At 40.5% G+C, this 13,797-nt stretch overlaps 1 protein-coding gene across 9 annotated transcripts in view; it reads right to left on the bottom strand.

Moving 5' to 3' along the window:
- Nucleotides 1-13,797, bottom strand: part of CACNB2 (calcium voltage-gated channel auxiliary subunit beta 2) — a gene marked incomplete at both ends in the record, with an annotated part of 400,287 nt that overhangs the window by 181,460 nt on the left and 205,030 nt on the right. The window contains one exon of one of the 9 annotated variants that reach the window (XM_082844973.1): nucleotides 3,113-3,163. The exons of the other annotated variants lie outside the window; for them this stretch is intronic. Within the exon in view, the coding sequence (XP_082701099.1) occupies nucleotides 3,113-3,163 (51 nt within the window). Of the gene's footprint in view, nucleotides 1-3,112; nucleotides 3,164-13,797 lie in introns of those variants that run through there. 9 annotated transcript variants of the gene reach the window in all.

Below are 13,797 nucleotides of genomic sequence, written 5' to 3'. Positions count from 1 at the left end.
TAAATAAATGGAAAAACCTGCACAAATCTGAGAGGTCATTTTTATTTGGAGGAAGGAAAGGAGACAGAGGGAGTGGCCATCTTGGTCTAAAAATAACAGCACACATTTTAGTCATAAAGGATATTATGCTGAAGAAACTTACAATGCAATACTACTAGCATGCATAAAAAGATAACAAGTATACTTAATACTAGTTGGAGTCATACTTTTTTAATTTGAATTTTATTTTATTTTTATACAGCAGGTTCTTATTAGTTATCTATTTTATACATAGTAGTGAATATATGTCAATCCCAGTCTCCCAATTCACAGTGTCATATTCTTTTTTTGCCCTTGGCAATGAAAAAGTAATTACCTCTACCAAACTGCACTGGTTTATTCATTTTATTTTAATGCAAGATGAGAATTAAATGTATAATTTCTAAATGTGCTTTTTATGCATTTGGGGTTTGTAGTGACTTCAGAAAGTACAAGTGATAGAAAAACTGAAACCATACGTGATTAGAACAAAAAAAAGACCACCAGATTTATTCAGCATCCTAAAAAATTATTCTATAATACACGTACATACACACATAAATATACATACGTGTATTTTAAAAAATTCTCTCTCATTTATATCATTGTCCGAATTGAAAGAAAAGTCTCTGTCATTGGGGAACTTTGCGAATGACTAAATGAAAGTGTTACATGGGGACAGAATAAAGTCTTTACTTATTCAGGTACAGTTGACTTAATATACTATATTAGTTTCAGGTGTGCAGCATAGAGATTCAATATTTTTATAGACTATATACCATACAACATTATTATAAAATATGGACTCTATTCCCTGTGCTATATATTATATCCCTGTGACTTATTTTTTTATAACTGGTACTTAATACCTCTTAATCCCCTAGAATAAAGTCTTTATACAGACTTATTTTACACCTTAACCATTAAAACAAAAATCCATGTATTTATCAGCCCTATTCAAACACAAGTGTTAGTTAAAATGAGGAGTGACTACGCCTTAGGAAATAAAAGTCTAGATTTGGGAAAGAGGAGGTAGCTTAAAAGGGTAAGTGTTCTTGCACAGATTCTCCATAATACTTCAAGACAGAACTGAAATTAACTAAAGGATAAATTATTCAGGTAGCTATTCTAGAATCATATAGACTGACATTCCAATTTTAAAAACTGTGACATTTTTTGTGCCCAGCTTCACGGCTGAAAATATTCAAAATGATGGGTGGAATAGATTTGGCAGTTTGAATACCTGGCAGTCTGGGTTATGGATTAAACATTTTTCGAATTCATAATAGAAATCCTCAGAAGAAACGACTGTAGCAGCTATTTAGTGTCTGATAATATTCTTAGAAAGTGGGCAAGTTTATGGAAAACGATGATTCCAGATGTCCTTCAAAGCAAAGAGGTACTGAACAATTTCTGAATTAAACTTGAGTGGCACTTGAAAAGCTCAGAAACTTGTGAAGTATCTAACATCCCGAAATCCTTTATCATTAGTGTATATGTTGCCAGCCGTGTCAGAGCCTAAAGAAATATAACTGAGGTATACAAAGTCTAATGGGGGCCAACACAAGCAAGGAAAACTGTGTCTCTGGAAAATTTTAAATTATATATATATATATGAGATAAACAACAAGGTCCTACTGTATAGCACAGGGAACTATATTCAATATCCTGTGCTACTGGAGAAGAATATGAAAAAGAATGTATATATTTATGTATAAGTGACTTTGCTGTACAGCAGAAATTAACACAACATTGTAAATCAACTATACTCCAATAAAGTAAATTTAAAAAATAAAACAAGGGCTTCCCTGGTGGCGCGGTGGTTAAGAATCCGCCTGCCAATGCAGGGGATACGGGTTCGATACCTGGTTGGGGAAGATCCCACGTGCCGCGGAGCAACTAAGCCCGTGCGCCACAACTACTGAGCCTGCGCTCTAGAGCCCGAGAGCCACAACTACTGAGTCCATGTGCCACAACTACTGAAGCTCGTGCGCCTAGAGCCCGTGCTCCACAACAAGAGAAGCCACTGCAACGAGAAGCCCGCGCACCGCAATGAAGAGTAGCCCCCGCTCGCCACAACTAGAGAAAGCCCGTGCGCAGCAATGAAGACCCAACACAGCCAAAAAAAACAAAAACAAAAACACACGAAATATAATAAAAGATCACTGAAATCCAACAGATTAAGCAAAGCATCTCACCATTTACTGACTGTGCTATACTTTTTTTTATATGATCTAACCCAAAACAAATGATTACCAAAGTACAGATATTTTTCTCTGCAAGCATTTTTTTTCTCTGTTAAACTAAATTTAGTGCAGGTTGGTACAACTGGAAACAAAAGAGGTAACCTGGAAAGAATTTTTAGAAAAGCTGTACTTTATTGATTCTACAATGATACGTCCGTGTCCAAATAGCACAGATATCTGTAACTGTATGAGTTTTATAGGTTACGATTTACATTTGGTTTCTAGAATTTTTTTTTTTTCCCCCAGAGCCTTCCCTGGAAGGGTACCAATAATGATAGGATCCTTTCTTTAAAAGTTCTAAACCAAGTCCAAAGACGCAAACATCCAATCTCTGTGAGGTAAAGCTCTCTGCTTAAGTATTTTAAACAGTAGTCTCTCATTTCTGTACTTCATTACATTAAAAAAACTTTTACTGTGACAAATAGCAATCAAATCTTAATTTACAGCACCACGGGAAGTCACATCATTCTGAGTTACACAGAAAAACCTCAGAAACAAAAAAAACTCAGTGGCTGGGCCGTCCACGAAGCGACAAGTGACAGCCGACAGCTGGAAAAGGCATTTTCAATTTCCACCAAGTTTCCCCGCCTCCCTCTTTCTCTTCCCAGCTACTAAGTTGATCTCAGTAAGACACACTTTAAAACCAAAGCTCCAGTTTTACTTGCTTCGGCTCCCCGGACATTTACGTATTCACACTGTGAACGACAGCATTTCTGGCAAGCTGAGAAAAGCTCTGAAAAAGTGAAGCCACCGACGTGATTTGCTCGAGTCCCTTCACAAGGCGGTACATCGCTGCTTTCTTTCCACCGCACCGTGCATCTGGCCTGACTCCCTGCCCACAAGCTTACCCCGGGAAGAAGGCACTTAGTTTGAGGAGACATGAGGCGTCTGTCAAACATAGCAGCCCAGTTCCAAATGAGCCCAGCTCTCCAGAGGCCTTCACAGGAGCAAGAACTCAGTAACAGAAGCTCCAGGCAGCCAAGTCTTGTTTTGCTGACCAGCATTGCAACTGCTCTCCTTTTTCCTCGCTGTCTTGGGGGGTGTGCAGTCTTGGACAGGGTGACTTTCGAAAGTTCTTCAGATTACAACAGTGCTCTCTGGTCCAGAACCACTTAGCCAGGCAGAGGAGCCCATCAAAGTCAATTAACCAGTGCAAGTGGGAGGGGCTTTTTCTACTCTGAATGACGTCAGCTGGCTTGCACTTGAGAAGCCTGCAGACTTGTGAAAGCCAAGTAACGGTTCATGAATATCAGATGCATGCCTTTGGGCAGCTCTGTTCAAGACAGCACTTAAAAGACACTGCCTTCACTAGAGAACGACAGGTTGCAAAACTGTTTTCCTTCAAGGAAATGAGTGGAACTGAAAGAGAGTCTGGAATAGAAGTGAGGAACATTCTACTTCTGCCCAATGAAGAAATATCTCCTCTTTTCGCACCCAAGAGAGTGGTATCTTCCTTTGTGGTTACCTTTCACGTACCCAAGGTGTGTGAAAAGAATAAACTTTTTTTCACAGTGCAGTAAGTATCACTTGGATACATTTAGGTGTTTTTTTTAATTTAAAAAGTTTTCATTGCGAAAAAACTCCAAAACAATTACAATGGTAACATTAAAGATCGCGGATCACCATAACGAATATAATAATAATGAAAATGTCTGAAATATTGCAAGAATTACCAAAATGTGACACAGAGATATGAAATGAGCAAATGCTGATAGAAAACTGGTGCTGTCAGAGTTGCTCAATGCAACAGCTGTGCAGCACAATAAAGCGAAGTGGGATAAAACTAGGTATGCCTGCGGCTGTAGTACTACACTGATCTTACTATTAGCAGTCCTTGGTCACAGTGAAGCCCTCCAGACAAGATGTTAAAACCTTTCCTGGCTCTCAGTCACTTCAGTCTTAAGATTCCTATTTACTACCCACCCTTAAAGGCAGCATCCCACAGTTTAACATGTTTAAATATCCTCTAGTTTCTTCATGTGCTCTAGTCTTCTTTTTTTTGATAGTTAGTTTTAATTTGAAAACTTTTCATCAAAAGATACCTTTCAAAAGTGAAATGAACCACAATACTCTGAGAACATTTGCAAACCATACCACAAAGGATTCCTAGCCAGAGAGTAGAAAGAACTCCTATAAGTCAATAAATAAAAGACCCACAATCTAAAAAATATATATATGGGGAAAGAAAACCCCACAAAGAGATAAATCATTGAAGAGAAAATCCTAGTGGCCAATAAACATGATAAAATGCTTGACTTCACAACTAATCAGGAGTACAAACTAAATTCACAATTTACCATTTCCTACCCAGGAGAGTGGAAACATTGAAGGTATCTGAAAATTCCAGATCTTGGAGAGGATATCAAGCAGGGGCTGGCAAATTATGACCGGGCGCCGAAGCTATCCAGCCATCTGTTTTGCATAACCCACAAGCTAAGACTGTATTTCGTATTTTTAAATGGTTGGGGAAAAAAATCAAAAGAATTGTATTTTGGGACACATGAAAATGATATGAAGTTCAAATTGCAGTGTCCTTAAATAAAGGTTTATTAGAACATTGTCAGGCTCATTCACTTAGGAATTGTCCATGGCTGATTTTGTGCTCAACAGCAGAGTTGAGTAGTTGTGACAGAGAGCATGTATGTAGCTCACCAAGGCTTAAAGCTTTCCTACTCGGTCCTCACAGAGAAGGTCTGCCAACTCCTGACGGAGGGCTACCAGCCTTTTGTGCACTGTTGGTGGGAGTATAAATTGGTACAGTCAGGTAAAAGACTTAGCAGAATGTTGTAGAGGGCAGATGTGAGTTCCCATTGGTGGGTATCCCACTCCTCAATTATGTACCCAGAGAAACTCTCACACAAGTACACAGGGAGACGTAGGTACAGTGTCCCTAGCAACACGGGGGTTATAGTAAAAAATGGAAACCAACCTCAATGTGTATCAACAGGAAAGTGGGTAAACACAGTTGTAGACAGTATCCAGCACTAAGAGTGAATGAATTCTAAGTGGCTACAGGGATAGATAACTCTCCACAAACGTAAGGGGGATAGAAAAAAGCAAGTTGCAGCACCTTAATACCTTAAGAACCTGTGATATAATTTGTACAAAGTTTGAAAATATGCAAAAATACCATATGCTTTATGTAGGAGCTACAAGTATAAAGATAAATATGAAAACAAGTACCAAACCCAGAGCAGTGGTCCCATCTGGATAGGAGTACATTTGGAAGGTATTTAATTGGGGGAGGGGGCAACTCTGTGAGTGATATTTTATTTCTTAAACTAGGTTGTATCTATACCATTGGTCATTATATTGCTGTCTATGCTCTTTTGTATTCTGAAAAAGTTCATAATAAAGAAATGAATGAGGAAAAACAGTGAAAAGAATCATGATACAAAAAGTGCCAAATCATTATGGAGATATTAAAATCATAGATATAGGATATGATCTTTGAGAGTAAGGAAAAGAAAAAAAAAGTAGCCTGCCAATTTTTTTTCACAATAATCACTCTACTGTTAAAAATATTTAGAGGGGCTTCCCTGGTGGCACAGAATGGTGGCTAAGTGGCTAAGAATCCGCTTGCCAATGCAGGGGACACGGGTTCGAGCCCTGGTCCAAGAAGATCCCACATGCCGCGGAGTAACTAAGCCCGTGAGCCACAACTACTGAGCCTGTGCTCTAGAGCCCGTGAGCCACAACTAATGAGCCCACGTGCCTAGAGCCCCTGTTCTGCAACAAGAGAAGCCACCACAATGAGAAGCCCACGCACCACAATGAAGAGTAGCCCCCGCTCACAACTAGAGAAAGCCCGTGTGCAGCAACGAAGACCCAACACAGCCGAAAATGAATAAATAAAATAGATACAACATTAAAGAAATTTTAAAAAATATTTAGAAAAACAGTTGTAAGAAAACATATGAATTCTATTTATAGTGGTTGCATCTGGGTAGTGGTTTTGAGCATGGTTATTTTCTCCCCTTTTTAAAAACTTAGTGTTTTTAAAACTTTCTACAATAAATAGGCTTACATTACTTTTCCAACGTCAAAAAAAGTTTTTAAGTATTTAACAGGCAACCAAGGATTGTCTAACTTTTGAGGGAAATTAGAAACGTTTGTTTAGCTCAGTAATTACTATGGATTAGTGAGAGTAGATATTAACTTGTAGAAAACTGATAGAAACGCAAGTGAATTTGTCCAGCAGACGTGGATCTGTCTAATGCTAACGGTTTCTGTATAAAAGATAACCACCCAAATTATTATTTTATTGTCCTGCAGAGCATCAACCAGTTGTGTATCTAATTTAACAATCTTAGCCCAGTATTCTTTCTTAGAATAGCTGTAAGTACTTCTGTCTCTCCCATAGTCTTTTAACTGGGCTTTACCATCCTGCTGGTTCCCTCAATGAATTTAGAAAAAAACAAACTTTAGCTCATATTCATTCTCTGTTTGAGAGAAATGGTCTAAAATTTTGGGAAAATTATACTTGGATACCAGTTTTCAATTTGAAACATAGTTTCTTTTGTGACAATGGCATATATGACGGCTAACTGTCCAAGCCTTGCCCCACATTAATATATAATGCCACTAAAACGTCACTACAATGGAAAAATATCTAACCAACATTGATGTCAGGCAAGCAAAAAACACCTGGGGTTTGAATAAGAGAAGGATGAGGATGGAGATTATGAATGGACCATACAGGGATTTCAATGCCCTTCCAAGCATCTATAAACTTTGTAACACAAAACCACAGTATTTTCTTGTTACAGGTATAGCGTTCTTTTCACACATTAAACAGAACTTTTTTCTTGCTTTCAAAATGGGATTGAGGGATATTTTCTTTTGATCTCTGGAGAGAGGATGAAGAGAAAAGCCGAAAAAGAGATTAAGGAAGCAGGGTAGACATCAATGACAGACAGACTACTGAGAAAGAAAAACAGGCATGGGGATAATTGAGGTATAAATTAACGGGAGTAACTGTGAGTAATTTCTCTGGTTATAATCCATTTTCATTGTTGGGTACTGGAAGATAAAGAAGGACCCAAAAAATAAAACTGAAAAACACCACCACCGCTATCCTTGCCATCCCTCAGGTTTCCAATCTATAAAAAGGAGATAAAGGCTTCAAACGATAATGACCTGGATTACATAAAATATCTAGTCTGTATCTGGCACATCGGAGATGCCAGATAAATATTAGTTTTCCTTTGCTATAACTCAGTGGTTCTCAACTGGGAGTGATTTCATCCCCCAGGGACATTTAGCAATGACTAGGGACATTTTTGATTGCCACATGGGGAGGGGTGGGGAGCCTACTGGCATCTGGTGGGTAGAAGCCAAGGGATGCTACGATGCCCGGCTCACTTCCACAACAAATTATCCAGCTCAATACGGCAACAGTGAGGAATTTGAGTAACTTGAAGGTGCCCTTTGCGTCAACGCCGTGGATGTGAAGAACTTTAAATTATAACCCAAGATGACACGATGTGAGATCCCAATCAGGTTGTCTGAATGCAGGCGAGGGGGCTGGAGAGGCAAAGGGGAGGGACGGGAGAAGCAGACCACTGTGACTTTGCAGCAACTCAGAAGCAGCCCCTGCGCGCTCAGCCTAGTGCCAGGTTATCCTACGTTTCTCCCTGGAGTTGCTCGGCGTCAGATTTCAGATGGAAGGACCCGAGCTTTCTGCAGTCCCTACCGGCACCCACACCCCTAACACTTTGCCTTAAACTTGCTTCCAATCCCTTTCCACCGCGCCCCGAGCTTGACCTCCAAGCCTTTGCTAAACCGTGATAAAAAGCTTCATGAAAATGACATTACAACCAGAGAGCTTCTCAAGTGCTATTTTTATAACTAAAGAGGCATATGCTCACTAATCCTCCAGGAGAAAGGTTCTTTTTATTGCTGCATTTGTATTTCAAATTGTTATTGTCTGTCTATGTAAACAGAAAAGGCAGGGGGCGTAGCTTCAGCGGTACCAAACCCTCATTCGGAGACAACTTTCCCATGTGTTGTTTTCAAATTTAAAACAGCAGCAGACCTTTCTGGATGAGGAGGTGGTGGCCAAAGGATAAATATGTTTTGTTGCCAGGAGTCAAAAAACCATGCGGAGTTTTTCAGGTCACATATTTCAAATGGCCACTCCAAACTTCAAAGTCCAGACTGTTTACCTAACGGGCAAGGACTGTGAAAAAAAATTCCCTTGATCACACCCCAGTTTAGAGCTTATGCCTGCAACTGCATTGTCTTTGATTACAAAAGGCCATGATATGTGTACAAATATGGATAATTATGGCATGCATTAACCAGACAGTGAATCGTAACAGCAAAACAAATCTCTAGCGTGTGTGGATACTCTAAGCCTCACAATGTGTTTTTTGTTAATAAGAGCCAAACACATGGTTTTCTCAAGAGGTAAAAATAGCAAACAATTCCAAATGTCAGAGTAAACAAAAAACCCCCCAAAAACGAAAAACAAAATGAAAATAGTCACATCGACAACTGAGTTTTCTTTCCACCTAAGAAGTTACTAATAAATTTTTTTAAAAAATTTTTATTGGAGTTAGTAATAAATTTTTTTTTTTTTTTTACTTCATGGGCCAATTCCAACAGAGCTATCGGTTATTGACTGAGAAGACGGTAAGCAAGAGCAAATAATTTTGTCCCAGAGCTATACTATTTAACCCAAGTACTTGTACTATTGAATTTCCTCCTTCAGAGTTTGTTCTTCTAAGTAATCCATTATCAACTTTCATCTCACTGCAGATGAGGGGAACATCTTTATTTAAATCAGAGCCACTCAAATAAATAAAGGCCTTCTCTTTTTATTTGATAAAAAATTTAGCAGTGAGAAGAACTCAGCGGGCTTTCGGCCCCTCTTTTCACCTTGATAAAATAGCTGTCTTTTTACCATATCATGGGCTTAATCACTAGTTAAGAATTTACACTGGCTGAACAACTTCCTTTCTGAGACATGTTAATTTCGAACATATTACAACCAACTGACTACAAGCACTGAAAGGGACTCTCTCTGGCAGCCCCCCTCCCACTTCCCTATGACTAGATAAGATATACTTGAAAACACTTGAGTATTGTTATTAATGAGAAGCCATAGTAACTTTAAGTCAAGCCTGCCACTTTCAACAATTCTAGGAATAATGGAAGGAGGAGAAGGTGTTGGGGGGGCCCTTTGACCTCTTTATCCCTCAACGGATCTGTTCCATTGTGAACCTGACTCGGAAAGGTATAGTGTGTAATTTTTTGGTACTTACAATCTGCACTGAACATAGTGAAACTCCCTTCCCGTATCATTAAACGTCCTTCCTTGGATAACGATAAAAGAAAAATTGCTACCATTATTTATGATTGTCAAGACATGGAAGCAACCTGAGTGTCCATCAACAGATGAATGAACAAAGAAGATGTGGTACATACGTTCAATGGAATATTACTCAGACATAAAAAAGAATGAAATAATGCCATCTGCAGCAACATGGATGGAGTTGGAGGGTATCATGCTAAGAGAAGCTAGACAGCGAAAGAGAAATACCGTATCATATCCCTTATATATGGAATCTAAAAAATGCAACGAAGTAGTAAATATAACAAAAAAGCAGCAGACTGAGAGACAGAGAACAAACAAGTGGTTACCAGTGGGGGGGGAGGGGCAATATAGGGGTGGGAGTGGGAGGGACAAACTATTGGGTGTAGGACAGGTTCAAGGATCTGTTGTGCAACACGGGGACTATAGCCAATATTCTGTAGTAACTCTGAATGGAAAGTAACCTTTAAAAATTGTATAAAATTATTTTAAAATTCAGGAAAAAAAGGAAAAATGGCAAATTATTTTCTCTAGTAGTTGAACGCATCTATGTAAATCAGTGTCCGATGCTGAATGTTTCAATATTTCCCCTTAATACAACTGTCATTGAATTATTCACTGTGAGGTGTGTCCTGGGGGGATTAGGAAGGTTACATGACCTGTTGGTTTTTTCCCCACTGTTTTGAGCTATCCCTTCTGGTCCCACTTCCCACTCCTCTTAACCCAGGCCTTCTTTATCTTGCTATGTTAAGGGTTTTCCTCCTGAAATTTCCACTTCTCACCTGTGTTGAGGGAATAACTATTTCCTACTCCTGGATCTCCTTCTCTCAGTTTCTGGGAGGTGTGGTCCTAAATACTCCAGCTTCTGAGTTCTAGGTTCTTGGACGTGATACCAACTAGATACCTTCCCATGGCTCTCCAGCAGCCTTCTCAAACCTTACGTGCTTCCAGAGGAATTACTGATTCTTCCCCCGACACGGCAGTCTTGCACACTGCAGTGAACAGAAGCCCTACCCACTCCTGTGATACAGACCAAAACCTCATCAGTGAGTGCCGTCCGCTCTAGCGGCCAAGCTTCACCATCTCTCTCATGATCTCCTTAGCGAGAGCCCCTAACTTACTGCAGGGCTGCTGGTCCGATCCCCATAGAGCAGCCAGTGGTCTTTTTGAAAGCATGGATTCACTTCTCTCACTCTGCTGCTTAAAATCTCCTAATGGGGGCCTTCCCTGGCGGTCCAGTGGTTAAGATTCTGCGCTTCCACTGCAGGGGACATGGGGTTCAATCCCTGGTGCTTGGGGAACTAAGATCCCACATGCTGCACTGCATGGCCAAAAAAAAAAAAAATTCCTAATAGCTTCTCGCTGCAACTGATAAAACCATCATGTGCAGGGCCCGGTGAGAAGCGGCTGCTGGCCACATCCCTGCCCTCACCTCCCTCGGTCTGGCCTGTCCCTGCCATGCTGCAACCACACCGGCCTTCCTTCTATCTGCGGACCACGCCAAGCACGTGCCTGCGTCAGGGCTCTGCACTTGCTCTTCATCGGCTTGGAAAGCTTTCCCTGTTGACGTGAGCCTGGCTACCTCCTTTTCACACCATTCAGGTCTCACTTCAAAACTCATCTCCTCGAAGAAGCCCTGAGCTCCAGGACTGAGGTGGAGCTACTCTCCATCACTTTACCTTATTTGATTTTCTTTACAGCAATAGCAATAGTTGAAGGCACCTTATGCACCGATTTCTACACCATGTTTGCCTTCGTATTTGGATGAGGGTAGAACTTACAGCCTGTCAACTACGCTGGTTTCAGCTTTAACGTCCCCACCATGAACGCGCTCTCGTATTGCTGTTACAGTTACGATCCCGTGCGCAGTGCAGCGAAACCTGGATGTACGTTCAGGACAGCGGAGAGTATGCTGGACTCAGAGACAGGAGAACTGAAGAAGTTCCCACTCTGCTGCCACGAACTAAGTGGTTAAGTGACTCGACATGCCTGAGCCTCAGTGTTCCAGTGCAGACAGAGGTCGTTCAACTAGTCACTCAAACTAGAGGTTAATCACGTGGCCCACTGTTAGCAATTCTAAAACTATTATTCTGTTAAACGTGTTGGATGAAAAAGACTTCAGGCGATGCTCTCAGAACTGCCAACGATAATCTCTAGGACATTCACAATCAAGTCAGGTTAAAAGAAAAATTGGTCAGAATAACTAGTACTTGCTTGGTTAACTGAATTTTCACCTAATTTTGATTTAAATGAAAGCTCTTGTAAGTCAGAAAGAGAAAAACAAATATCACATGCTAATGCATATATATGGAATCTAGAAAAATGGTACAGATGAACCCAGTGGCAGGGCAGGAATAAAGACACACAAGTAGAGAATGGACTTGAGGACACAGGGGGGTAAGGGGAGGCTGGGACGAAGCAAGAGAGTGGCATGGACATATACACACTACCAAACGTAAAATAGACAGCTAGTGGGAAGCAGCCGCATAGCACAGGGAGATCAACTCAGTGCTTTGTGACCTCCTAGAGGGGTGCGATAGGGAGGGTGGGAGGGAGAGAGACTCAAGAGGGAGGAGATATGGGAATATATGTATAGCTGATTCACTCTTTCAAAAAATTATTTTATTTATTTTTGGCTGCGTTGGGTCTTCGTTGCTGCACGTGGGCTTTCTCTAGCTGTGGCGAGCGGGTTTCTCACTGTGGTGGCTTCTCTTGTTGTGGAGCACGGGCTCTAGGCACAAAGGCTTCAGTAGTTGTGGCACGCAGGCTCAGCAGTTGTGGCTCGCGGGCTCTAGAGCACAGGCTCAGGAGCACGCAGGCTCAGCAGTTGTGGCTCACGGGCTCTAGAGCACAGGCTCAGGAGTTGTGGCGCACGGGCTTAGTTGCTCTGCGGCATGTAGGCTCTTCCAGGACCAGGGCTCGAACCCATGTCCCCTGCATTGGCAGGCGGATACTTAACCACTGCGTCACCAGGGAAGCCCGACCTTGTTGTACAGCAGAAACTAATCCAACATTGTAAAGCAGTTATACTCCAATAAAGATTAAAAAGGAAAAAGAAAAAGAAAAAAAAGCTGTTGACATAGTGAGCCCTGAAAGGAGTATACCTGATGTCTAGCATTTGATTAGATAATATATACGCATATGGAGCCTGCCAAACGTTTTAAGTAGTAAATAAGGAATGTTATTTTAATGATTTATTTGCATTATCATTAAAAAGAACCTCGAATTCTTTTAAAATTTCAGCTTTACTGATGTATAATTGACATAAAATTGTAAGATATTTATATTGTACATCTTGGAGATTTGATATAAACATACTTCTTTATTGAAATATAGTCGACATACAATATTATGTTCGTTTCAGGTGGATTACAGAGTGATCTGACGTTTATTATCACACAGTGATTTGACCATTGTGAAATGGTCACCGCAGTAAGTCTAGCAACCATCTGTCCCCATACAAAGTTATCACAGTATTATTGGCCATATTCCTTATGCTGTATTTTATATCCTATAGGCTTATTTATTTTATAACTGGAGGTCTGCCCCTCTTAATCCCCTTCGTCTATTTCTCCCAGCTCCCACTCCCACCCCTCTGGCAACCACCTGTTTTGTTCTCTGTATCTGAGTCTGTTTTTATTTTGTTTTGTTTTTTAGATTCCACATATCAATGCAATCATACAGTATTAGTCTTTCTCTGCCTGACTTATTTCACTTAGCATAGTACCTTCTAGATCCATCCATCACGTCACATATGGCGAGATTCCATTTTTTGTTTCTTTTATGGCTGAGTAATATTCCACTGTATATATACACCACATCTTTTTTTAAAATTTTTGTTGGAATATAGTTGATTTACAATGTTGCGTTTTTTCTGCTGTACTCAAAGAGAATCAGTCATACATATACATGTATCCACTCTTTTTTAGATTCTCTTCCCATATAGGTCATTACAGAGTATTGAGCAGAGTTCCCTGTGCTAGGGAACTCTAGCACAGGCAACAGTATGTCCTTATTAGTTATCTATTTTATATATAGTAGTGTATACACCATATCTTGATCCATTCATCTATTTTTTTTATTTTTTATTTTTTTTGCGGTATGCGGGCCTCTCACTGCTGTGGCCTCTGCCGTTGCGGAGCACAGGCTCCGGACGTGCAGGCTCAGTGGCCATGGCTCACGGGCCCAGCCGCTCCGCGGCACGTGGGATCTTCC

This window comes from Leucopleurus acutus (genome assembly GCF_964270905.1).
Source record: "Leucopleurus acutus genome assembly, chromosome: 1".
Taxonomy (NCBI): Eukaryota; Metazoa; Chordata; class Mammalia; order Artiodactyla; family Delphinidae; genus Leucopleurus; species Leucopleurus acutus.
The sequence above is the reverse complement of the archived record's forward strand: the minus strand, read 5'-3'. Positions and strand labels throughout refer to the sequence as shown.